We start from the raw sequence: 12,528 nt of genomic DNA, 5'->3' as shown, positions 1-12,528 counted from the left end.
GTCTTTCTTGAAACATTGATTTAATAAAATTGAAAACTTAAAAAGAATTACATCTTTTCATTGATTCTTTTTATTTATTTAATAAGTACATTTGTAATATATAGAATTATCTCGTCCAGACCTATTTCGGACACGGTGCCAATCCCAAAGGAGAACAGCCAACTACACGAGTAATATTGTAGTGCAGGAGTGTGTGTTCAAATACGTAACATTATGTGCTTTCCAATGCACGGGAGCGTACACATTTCCTGTGCTACGACTGTTACATACAATGTTTCATCGGAAAAACTTAATAACTTTTATCGGCCTGACTTGGGGTTTGAACTCAGAACATCGGGATCTGCGACCTTATATCTAGCCACTAGACCAACGAGGCAGTCAACATAGATATAAAACATATGCAGTATATGATATAAATGTGTCACATTCACTGATGTCTTTATACGTGTGAAGTATAAACAATATTCTCTAAACAGCCATGAAGTCATTTCAACATACAAAAATCTACATATTTTTGTCTCTTATTTGCAAATTAACTTGTCAATCGTTGGATGGTTTTCGCCTGAACTTATATGCGTATAAGATACTTTTTATATTTACAGTATTTCTATTTTGACGAGAGTGTGGACAGCTTTTTTTGGTTTCGTTTATTTTTTCTTTCGGTAACAATCGATTTTCAAATAATTATCTCAAGTTCAGATTCTTAATAAAAAATAAGTTATTTCAATCAGTAACTTCACTTTAGCGATCTATAACGTTCGTTTATCTTCATCATCCACTGTGAGATTTTTTTTTCAATACGAAGCAGACTAACAAAGGATATGTCCGACATCCAGCATCGATTTCCACTTAACATTTCTTGTTCATTGTCCGAGCTCAATTATTATCACGAGGACGCTATGATAGAGGCTTCCGCTGGACTAAATGGACTGATATGGAGTCGAACTCACTAATTATATTTTTTTTATTTCGATGCCATTATGTGCAAACTTTTTTGGTGTATAAAATTATGAATGAAATATAAAATTAATTATTCGTTGAGTTTAAATGCGTAACAATTGACTGATATTTTTTTTATTTTATTCGTTTATATTGTATATTTATAAAAAAAATATCAATAAAGGCTCAGACTATCTAATATGGCCGTTGTTGAAAAAGAAAATTTGAATATTAAATCATAAATTTCATTCGACAATAAACTCACATAAATACTATAACGATACTAATATTATATTAAATAAATAAACATATATTGAGTAATTTTTACAAATTATTTTATACATATATAAAAATATAAATAAAATACCTACTGAATGTATTTTATGTTGATATACAAAAATAACAAACAACAACAAGTATGAATATATCAAACTATTACATGGTTCCGTATAAATATACTTTGAGTGTACTTAAAATTTAAAAACAAACTTTGAACAAAAAGTAGCATACAATGCGTATATTATAAAAAACAAATGAATATAATCGATTCATTTCTAGAATTTGGACTTACTTATAAGTGGGTTACTTAATGTTAACTGCTCATCACGGCTCATACGCATTGGAGTCGTGAGAAATGTTAACAATAACATTGCTAATGCTCCCACAACCGTGAGAACTAAGATGTTATATCCTCTGTGCTAGTATTTATACCGGATATCTCATCCTTTACACTGGAACACATCAATACCAAGTATTGATGTTTGGCGTTAGAATATTCAGAATACGATGAGTTGGAGGTAACTTCTTAGGTGGGCTTATACAAAACGTTACAGCTAAGTAATTTACTTTTATTCTTAAATATATATTTGAGAATTCCCCGTATTGTTTATCCATGTTAAATTTTGATTATGTATGAGAATATTAAGGAGGTAAACTTTAATTTTTTAATAGACTATATTATTTCATTGTACCTTGTCATATTCCCAGTAACAATCAAATACTGAAATTTTAATTTTATTTGAAATTACGGACAATCATTTAAGGTGTATTTATTTGTATGGATGTAATTTAAGGGAGATATTTAGAGAACTTTATGAGTGTAGGCGTTTTGAAGGCTACCTACTCTTTTTAAAACTTATTATTTTTCTCTATCGAAGAAGGTAGAGATTATAAGGCGTTATAAGAATTAAACTGAGTTATTTTCACAATAACCACAAAAATATTAGGTAATCGAGACACTCCTAATTCAATAAATCTTGTAAATTAAATAATGGTAGGTTCAACTGCTTAAAATATAAATATAATTGCTTTTGACTGACCGGGATATCAATGAGGCATAGACAAAACCAAATAAATTAAAAATAAATTTACTACTGAGTAGACATCCATGAGAATATGTACATGAATGTTTTATAAAAAATAATGTCAAATAATATTATTCCAGGGTTTCACATTTATTACGCTGAACCCGAAAACAATAGATAAAGTATGAACTTGTCATTTAACGTTAAATATCCGCCAACGCAACATCAAAGTTTTTTTACCACAGTTACCATTAATTATTTATTTATAATAAATAAAACTGTTAATAGTATAATGTAATAAAAATGGTGAACAAAATATTAATATGTAAGTAAATTAATTGAATATTTTTTATATTTTAAAACGGTACGGCTGATTTTTTTTTCATTGTCATAAACATAGCTAAGGATAGTTCTTATATAGAGAAGTAAGTCTCTGTAAAATACTTATTCCTTGAAGAGATTGATTCTGTTATTATTTATCTGTTAAGAAAAATATAAAAATAAGGATAAGACTTGTACTTAACATAAATTAAATTACTATATAACATTAACAGATTCAGGTACATCCATACTAATTTATTCTAAACAAATAAATAAAATTGAAATGTCTATTTGTAATACAAAAATAATATAAAATTGTAATATGTGTAAAATGTATAAAATGTGTAAAATGTGTAAAATGTGTAAAACATGCACACACATATTATTCATATTCAAACAAAAACACAATTTTTAAAAATTTTGTCTTTCTGTCCGTCAACCAGAAACGGCTAAACCGATTTTCGAGATATTCTGATAGACAGTTAATAGTTTAAGGTATAATTATATATAGTTTACTTACTACTTCAATCTTCAAAAAAATATGAATTTTACAAATGTAAAAAAAAAAACAAAATAAATAAAAAATATTTTCGATCCGGACAATGTCTAAGTTCTGAGTCTGGGTTCTGCTAATTTTATAATAAATTATATATTACAAGTATGTTCATAAATACTTTTAATATTAAATGGAGAGGGTTGAACTTGCTTATAATATTGCTAGGCTAGTCTAAAATAGTACAGTAGTAATACTATAGTATTAATATAAATTGATAAAATAGTCATTAAATAATATCATTTACCGAGATATACAGTATCGTATTCATCAACGCAGACTATAAACTATCTGTGCACCAAATTTCATCCAAATCAAATTAGCCGTTTTAGCAGAATCGAGTAACAAACCTAAAAAGTTCCACATTTATTAATTAACAGTAGAATTTGTTAATCGAATCTTCCATCCTCGTAGCATAGCGCAACAGTGTTCAAAAAGACGATCAGGGGTTTACTGTATAATATACGGAATCCTAATTACAATTGCACGATATTCTAGAAATATCTCGAACTATTTTAAACATTGTAATTTATCTCTATGCATGCGATATAATTCCATATGTAATATTATGAATCAAAAACAAAACATGAAATGTAAAACTTTGACTGGTAAACTAATTTGTGATAGAGTTATGTGCATTGAAAGTTATATTTGTGGTTGATAATAATTTGTGGCTAAAGTTTAATTGGTTCCGTGTAAGCCCATTTGCGTGGGTTCTAGCTATTTGACCACTAAACAGCATTGCAGTACTGTTTGGCTTAGTGAACTAGTGTAGTACTCTATTGGGAAAAAATTGTAAACACACCTTTCAGACGAAAAATAATTCTGCTTAGTAACTTTCGTCGGTTCTTTTTGGATCTAAGTTTGCTTTCGAACCGATTCTTTCGGTATAAAATTAGCCACAAAGCACAACGTATGTTTTGTAATGGGATTGTTAATTTATAGTTACTTTGAGGTGTGACGGACGGCTCTAATGTAATCAAAATATCGATATAACTTTACTGGATTTCCTTTGAGGAGAACCTACTTGAGTTTTCAGGAGGTGTGATGTTTATTACACCACATTCCTCGAATGTAGGTTGTTATATACACATATGCCAGATTTTCATCCAACAATTATTCTGACTTACTGATGATACTTTGCCACGACGCTAGCATGAGATGAATTAAACAAAACACGGTCTAATCAACTGATATGATTCTTTGAATTTACTTCATGTAACTTTTAGTAGTTCATTATTTTATTTTAAGCATGAGCAGTTCTTGTAACTTTGTCACACGTACTTTTCCATTAATTGGTAGCACGACTTTACGCATGCTTCTCTGGGTGGTTACCATCCACTCATCACGTATTGTACCCCCAAGAAGAACCCTCATTGTTGTTGTGTTCCAGTTTGAAGAATGAGAGGGAATTGTAACTAGAGGCACAGGGGACTTAACGTTATATGTTAAGCACCAACATTGGAAACTTAGGATTCCAAGGTCGGTGGCGCATTTGAGTTCTAAGTAATGGATAATATTTCATACAGTGCCAATGTCTATGGTTGATGGTGATTATTTACCATCATGTGGCCCATAAGCACGTCCACCTTAATTACCCTTTTAATTTTAGTTATTCGTATGACCTCTGAACTATTACCATAGAAAGTCTTATTAATAAAATTTAATCTCATTATTTTCAGATTTCATCATAAACGTATCATCTTTGCTGGTTACTAATTGCACAAATCAGTGTGCAATTGAAAATGAAATTACGAGTTGTATTTACGACATTGTATGCGTATATTACGCTGGCAGTGCACCCAACCCAACTTGCAATTATGAACCCTATGTTAAATTTACTGTTCAGAAATCTACCGCCGAAATGCTCAGTGCTGGCTTCTTCGGATCAACGAACTTTGATTCTCGAGTTAGAGAAATCTACGCAATTGATAATAAATGGTATCAAATAGTGGAATCAACATTTAAGTATTATCCTAAAACAACAAAGATGGATTTATCTAGCAATTATATTACGAGTATTAAAAATCTAGCGTTCAGAGGATTATTAGCACTTGAATCGCTTAATTTATCAAGAAATGCGATATCTGATCTTCAGTCAAGTTCACTCGTCACATTGGAAAATAAAGATTCAGAAATTAAGGAATTGGATCTTTCACACAACAATATTGAAGATATTCCCTACGATATATTTAAGTATATGGGTAATGCTAAAAAACTGCACCTACAACATAATAAATTAGTTAAATTGCCTGATGATGTCTTCACAAATTTAAAACTATTAACCGTTCTCAATTTACATCATAATTTCTTAACCTCTCTCAACATGACTTTAATTAATTTGAAAGCATTGAAGTACTTGGATTTATCCTTTAATAATATAAAAAAATTACAAGGCTATGAATTGAATCGTATTTCTTCATTAGTATCTGTCAATTTTACAAACAATGCCATAGAGACAGTTGAATCGAATTGTTTTAACCAAGCATTTAATTTAGAAAGCGTTGATTTAAGAAACAATAAAATTAAATCAGTAATTGAAAACGTTCTATTTATCAATAATGCTGCATTAAAATATTTAAACTTAGAACAAAACTGTTTAACTAAAATTCAAGACGATGCTTTTAAACATAATATTATTGATGATTTAAATTTGACCAATAATAACATTACTGGTACTATTACAAAATCCACTTTTACTGGCTTAAAAAATGTTGAAAATCTTAACCTATACAATCAAAGTATAACCACAATTAACGAAGGTGCTTTTATTGAAATGAATGCCTTAACTAAATTAAATTTAAGTCGAAATCTTATAAACAATATCGCAAAAAATTCATTTGGGGAATCAAAAAATTTGGTTATTTTAGATTTGTCACATAATAGAATAGACAATCTTAATTTTTTGAGTGACAATTTAATAAATTTGACAGAATTATATATAAGTAATAACTCACTAACAGAGCTAAGATCTTATGATTTACAAAATCAGACTGAACTGAAATTGTTAGACGTATCTATGAATAGAATTAAAGTTATAAATAAATATTTTGCACCTTTAAATAATTTGCAGTACTTAAAAATGACCGGCAATTCTTTGACTGGAACCATAAAAGCTGATACATTCAGTCCAGCAAAATATCTAAGATATTTAGATTTCAGTAATTTTAATATAACTAAAGTTGAAAGCATGGCCTTTATAAACATGACACTTTTAGCGAGATTAAATCTTTCGAATAATATTATAAATGAAATAAATCCGCATAATTTTATAGGAGTTAACTATTTGTATTCTCTAGACATTTCCCACAACACTTTGACAAATTTAGAATTAACGGAACCATTGCCAAATTTACGCGCCATTTACCTAAACTATAACAATTTAACAAGTCTACCGAAAGCTAATATATCCGGACTTTTATACATAGATTTATCATATAATAACATAAGAAATTTATCAAAAGGTATATTTGAAAGCGCTCAAAATCTAAAGACGTTACATTTGTCAAATAACAAACTAAAATCAATCAATAATCCTTCCACAAATTCACTATTAAAACTAACAGATTTAGGATTATCTGGTAACGAACTTACTAATATAAATTTGAGCTTCTTTAAGCAATTGATTAGCTTAGATGTTAGCAGAAATAAAATAACTTTTATTAATAGTTCTATGTTACAAGGTCTGGAAAATTTACAATATTTGGACATCAGTGCTAATAATATTACAAAACTTCCACCGGGAACATTTCAGAGCATTAAAATTTTGAAATTTCTTAATATTTCGTCGAATCATATATCGAACATAAGATATGGGAGTTTCAAAGGATTGCATAGAACAGAAGCACTCGATATATCAAAGAATGACATTGTCAAACTAGATGTTGATGTTTTCCATGAATGTTTGGAATTAAGAAAACTCATTATCGATTATAATAGAATTAAAACATTGGACATCGAAAAATTATTAATCGTGTCACCGAAATTAAGCGCTCTAAGTATAGGAGGCAATCCGTTGTCCTGTAAAGAAATTGTCCGTAATATAAGAAACATTAATCGTACATTAGCTTTTCATTTAGTTGAAGTTACATCGATTGAAAAGATTTATCACGAAGACAACGTTCACGGTATAAAGTGTGGTGACATCAGTAATAATGATTCTGATGCTGAAAATACTGAAACGACCACAAAAGAATCAGGAACATATTCAACATTTATGATTGTTATAATTTGTTGTTTAATCGTGTTATTGATTTTAGTACTAGGTGTGTTACTGTTTTCCTATTACAGAGGTAATTACTTTAATAATAGGTATACACCTGAATCTAGATTACAAGTGAGACGGTCGTTGGAACTAAATGGTTCAGAATATCAAAGTAATCTATTGGACTAGTTTTAACATATTTTATGTAAATTAAAATTTTATTTTTTATGATGGGTTCGTTTCTTTTTTTTTTTTATTTCACCTTTAATATTTTTGTATTTATTAACATAAATGTGATTATCGTCGTACGCTTTAAATAACTGTATCTCAAATTATGACAATCTAGAATATGTCTTTTTTTATTTTAATGATTGTGAAAAAATATTTTTTAGTTTCGGATTTAGATTTTTTTAATTTAAAATAATTTTAATGTGATATGATTTACAAACTTCTTATAATTACAATTCAGTAAGTTTAATTAGTGTTGAAAGCCCATCTGCGTAGGTACCGCTCAATAATTATATATCGTACCACGAAACCGCAATACTTAGTATTTTTGTCCATCAGTTTGAAGAGTGTACCAGTGTGATTGCAAGCACAACGGATTTAACATCTTATTTTTCAAGTTTGGACGCGCATTGGTGTTATGAGGAATGATTATTGTTTCTTCTTTTCTTTGCAGAGTGGTGACCACTTTAGGAATCCATCTGGTACAACTGTAGTGTATTAAGGCATCAATTGAAACGTTAATTATTATCCATAGTATTTGGCACGTGGGCCACGGCAATGTATCGTGTGTTCGTCGTGACTTAAAGTTAACTAGTGTAACGAACGATTATCGTTCTCCTATCCATTCAGTCCATCGAGGGTGTGAAGACCAAGGGAGAGGAGGGAGTCATAAGAAGAAAAGTGTCTTCTAGAGCAAGAACCTGGTTTTCCAGATAACAACGTTACTTATATATTTTATTACTTGGATATAGGACTTTGTGCAAACTCATCTTGGTAGGTACCACCCACTCATCAGATTCTACCGCCAAGCAGCAATACTTGGTATTGTTGTGTTAGGGTTTGATATATCTAGCAGCGCCGATTTCTATGGGCGGCGGTGACCACTTAACATCAGGTGGCCCATTTGCCGGTTAACATAAAAAAACCCCGTTTCTCATAATCAAACTCATAATACAGTCTACTTAGCTATTGTGAGTACAATAATATTAACTTTTTATATGAATATAGCCTTTTACTATTATAGAAAATAACCTTATAATATTATACGTAACTATGCAAAATAATATACAGGTGATATTAACTTGCTTAGAGGATTAGAAGATGAAGTTTAAAATATCAATTGATTTTAAATTTTTCATTTGTTTCGCACGGCTTGTACCATTGTTAAATAGATTAATTCAAACTAAATATTAATTAAAATTGAGGTCTCTGGGACTGTTTTAATAATAGCTTTGGCTTGCCTTTGAGTCAGCTGCTTGTCAAAAGACATTTAAATTACAAACTATTTCTCGGGCACAGCCTCCAAGCCGCATAAATTTTGGAACTAATTAACTCTCCATTTTCAACGGCCGTGATAATAACATTGAAATCTTAGCTTAGTTCGAAAACAAATTTTCAACGTGATTTAAAGCACGGCCATTTTCAGGCGAACGAGCAGTAATATGAAACTTTAATCAATCTGAAAGTGATTTGAACTTATTCACTTGTAAAGCTATAGTCTACCACCAAGCAATCAAAAGATAATAATTATATACATAGAATATAAACTATACGTAAAACTATATGTAAAACATATGGATATAATAAAAAGTAACATTAAATTATAATTTATTGACAACCAAAATGTGTGAATTGTAAATAAATATAAAAAATGTAATAGTATTCGAATATTAAAAGCAGGATTTCCATGGCGTGTTAATTCAACGACAACGCCGCACCAGCTTGCGCCAACGCGCCATGGATAGCGAAACGGCCGAATTGTCGAGAATACAGCAGGCCTGTTTAATTTTTAAAATTAAGCGTAATTTTTTTCTTTTTTTTTTTTCTCTTTATTCATCTTATTGGATTTGTTTGAAGAATATACATCCTTTCGAAAGAAACGGTCACAATCACTGTATGGACACGAGGAGTAAAGGTAAACTAATAAAACCTAGTTTCCGACTTTGCAAAGTTTATACATCCTTCCTGGGTTACGGTATTCGTTTCTGTAATAAGATTCAACAGCTGTTTTTTAACTTGGCCCTTTAAAAAAAATTAAGATCATATAAAAAAAATATTATTAAGCAAGACATATTACTCAACAACAATCCAAGATTATATTAAAAATAAAGAAGCGTGGACTTAGTATTCATTGACTTCCAGACAGAATTTATATAAAAATTAACAGTAGTTTAGTCTGCCATTAAAATGGTGAAAAAGAGTAACTACTGAGTTTATTGCCGGTTCTTCTCGGTAGAATCTACTTTCCGAACCGATGGTAGTTTAGTAACTTTAACAGTGTATCATAACGATTCAAAAGGGATTTTATGAGCCTAGTGAAATAAAGAAAATTTTATTCCACTAGGCTCATAAAAGCACTTTTTTGATGATTTGATTTTGATTTTGTCGACAGTGTTTTTTATAGACTAACTGACATTGGCATTCGTTAATTACCTCACCAATTACATAATTATTTAAATACGTAAAATTAAATACAATATAATTATCATATTGATTTTCAACGACCTGTAAAACCATTATTGCCTTATTACTCGGAAAAGTATATTACTTATATATTAAATTCTTTAACTCAACTCTGATTCGTGGAATTCCTGTCATGTTTACTCAGCGTATTCTAAATGAACGTGTAGACATAACGAGCTGAATATTTACAAAGGTACGTACGTATTTAGCCCGTATAATATGTCACGCACAAAGTAAATATTTGTTTTATATATAAGGCTGAAGGTGGTGAGCGTTATATATTTTTTTATGACTGATTTAGAAAATGAATGAAAAAATCGTTATCGCTTTTAGAGTAGAACGGATCTTCGGATTATATTTATATATAAATTGTCAGTCTCATCCTTAGTGGAAGGGAAATATAGAGATTAATTTATTATTTGTTTGCGTTCATAAAAACTAGCCGAACCAATTAGAATGATTCAAGCTTGTTTGTATTGAGGGCCCATCCCAGTGTAATATGATATTTGGTTAACTGGTTTGAATATTAAATAAATAAGTATAACATTTTTCAAAATTTTACACCAATTACAAAAAGTTTTGTTTGTCATATAAATTATTGAATAATTCTTTAAATTCAAATATAATTGTCTTTTTTGAACACACAAAGTCTGTCGTCAATGAAATAAAATATATTGAGTAAAGTATTTACGTGTAATAATTTGTTAAACGTTTTTTTTGCGTCATAATATATATATATATATATAAAATAAGAAGTCCTGACTGACTGATTCATCATCGCCGAGCGTAAACTATTAAAGTTAGAGCCTTGAAATTTGGATTGTTTTATTGAGTAGATACCCACTAAGAAAGGAATTTCGGAAATTCAACCCTTTAAGGGGTGAAATAGGTGTTGAATATTTGAATGGAAGACCATCATTTATTTAAATTAGAAACATGGATGTAGACATGTATTTAAGCGTTTCTGAATATTCTACTCCTAAGGAAGTGAAATAAGGGTTGAAAGTTCGTATGGAAGTCGGTCATTTTTAAAGGGAGAAACATGAAATTTAAATTTGGGATGCTGATTACAAATGAGTAGATACGTATATAAGCGTTTCTCGATATTCTACCCCTAAGGGTTGAAATTTCGTATATAGGTTAGTCTTGAAGTCCGTCGTTATTTAAGTTAGGCGTCATTTTCTAAAGTTGGCGTGCCAATAATGTTACTGTGGGATTTAAGACCTCCAAAATTATGCGACGGCACCAGACTAGTGGGAAAGGCACTCCATCGTAATGTCATAGAGGCTACAGTTATCACTGGATGATGGATTGATGAGAAACAGTGTATGTTCCACGAACATCTTTGATACCCTCAGAATACCTTTTTAAGTTCAAAAGAGTAGAGTTCGCGCTTAAAGTCTGCTTCGCCATGAATTATTAAAGCACAAAGTCAAATCTTTAAAATGGCGGGAGTAGACCCAAGAGAAGACAGTTTTTCTCAAGGAAAGTTCTGAATAGCCTGTTCGAGAGTGAGCTTTACGTGCAGTCTAGTGGACGTAGCCCACGAAAGTTGAACCACAAATGTGGTTTGCAAATAGGTCTTAAATTAACGTAATACTTTAATTTGGTGGGTTAAATTATTTATAACCAATTACCATGCGAGCAAAGCCGCGGGCAACAGCTAGTTAAATATAAATATGATCCAAGTAGAAACGTATAGGACGCGTAAACTTTGAACGTCTAATAGAGGTCATGCTCTTTATACCTGACTCCCCCTTGTCTGTTTTATATAATAAAAAAAACATACAACAAAAATATCAACGTCGCAAAATATAAAGTATCATCAATCATCCAAGAAACACGAGACCGCTGTAATTCCCCCGATACAATACGTACTCAAAATATAATACCTGAATAACTTAGGCCACAAACGCTGGGAAAATGTTTAGTGGAACCGCAATAATGTGGTATTTGTATTAATATTTTTGTCTAGAATTGTGTGGAAGCTATGATTTAGTCAATTAGGAAATACCATACATAAAATGCTAGGCTTTACAATAATGTACATTTAATTATGTTCAATGATATAGATAAGAATTAATGAAGATAATTGATAGAGGTAGAGGACGACCAAAGAAACGATGGGTGGATTGTGTGAAAGACGATATGGTCAGAAAGAATGTTACTTGTGAGATGACGTCCCACTGAGAAGTATGGAAGAAGAAGACATACTGCGCCGACCCCAAGTAAAATTGGGATAAGGCAGGAGGATGATGTATAATATAGATAAGAAATCATTCATTATCAAGAAATATTCTATTTATTCTACATTCCGAACCAGCGGTAGCTTTAAATAAAAAAAAAAAAAAACATATGAAATATTTTGATTTATATAATCAGTACTTAGGATTCAGAAACCATTTCATGTTGAGTCATTGGACAGGTAGTGAGTACTAGACTTCGACTTAAAAATTGGCCTTGTTTTAGCGTCAAATGACATCTTAAGGGTTTCTCTATCGCTCTTCAGCTTAGAA

The 12,528-nt window shown here is 30.4% G+C and overlaps 2 protein-coding genes across 3 annotated transcripts in view; one reads left to right on the top strand and one right to left on the bottom strand.

Annotated features, from left to right (window-relative positions):
* LOC113400155 (hemicentin-2-like) overlaps nt 1-12,528 on the bottom strand; it is a 319,029-nt gene that overhangs the window by 135,023 nt on the left and 171,478 nt on the right. The gene's annotated exons all lie outside the window — the stretch shown is intronic.
* Nucleotides 2,486-7,550, top strand: LOC113400152 (insulin-like growth factor-binding protein complex acid labile subunit). The gene is made up of 2 exons (XM_026639618.2): nt 2,486-2,568; nt 4,800-7,550. Exons 1-2 carry the CDS (start codon nt 2,547-2,549, stop codon nt 7,508-7,510), a joined length of 2,733 nt encoding a protein of 910 aa, XP_026495403.2. The 5' UTR covers nt 2,486-2,546; the 3' UTR covers nt 7,511-7,550.

This window comes from Vanessa tameamea, chromosome 18, assembly GCF_037043105.1.
Source record: "Vanessa tameamea isolate UH-Manoa-2023 chromosome 18, ilVanTame1 primary haplotype, whole genome shotgun sequence".
Taxonomy (NCBI): domain Eukaryota; kingdom Metazoa; phylum Arthropoda; class Insecta; order Lepidoptera; family Nymphalidae; genus Vanessa; species Vanessa tameamea.
The sequence above is the reverse complement of the archived record's forward strand: the minus strand, read 5'-3'. Positions and strand labels throughout refer to the sequence as shown.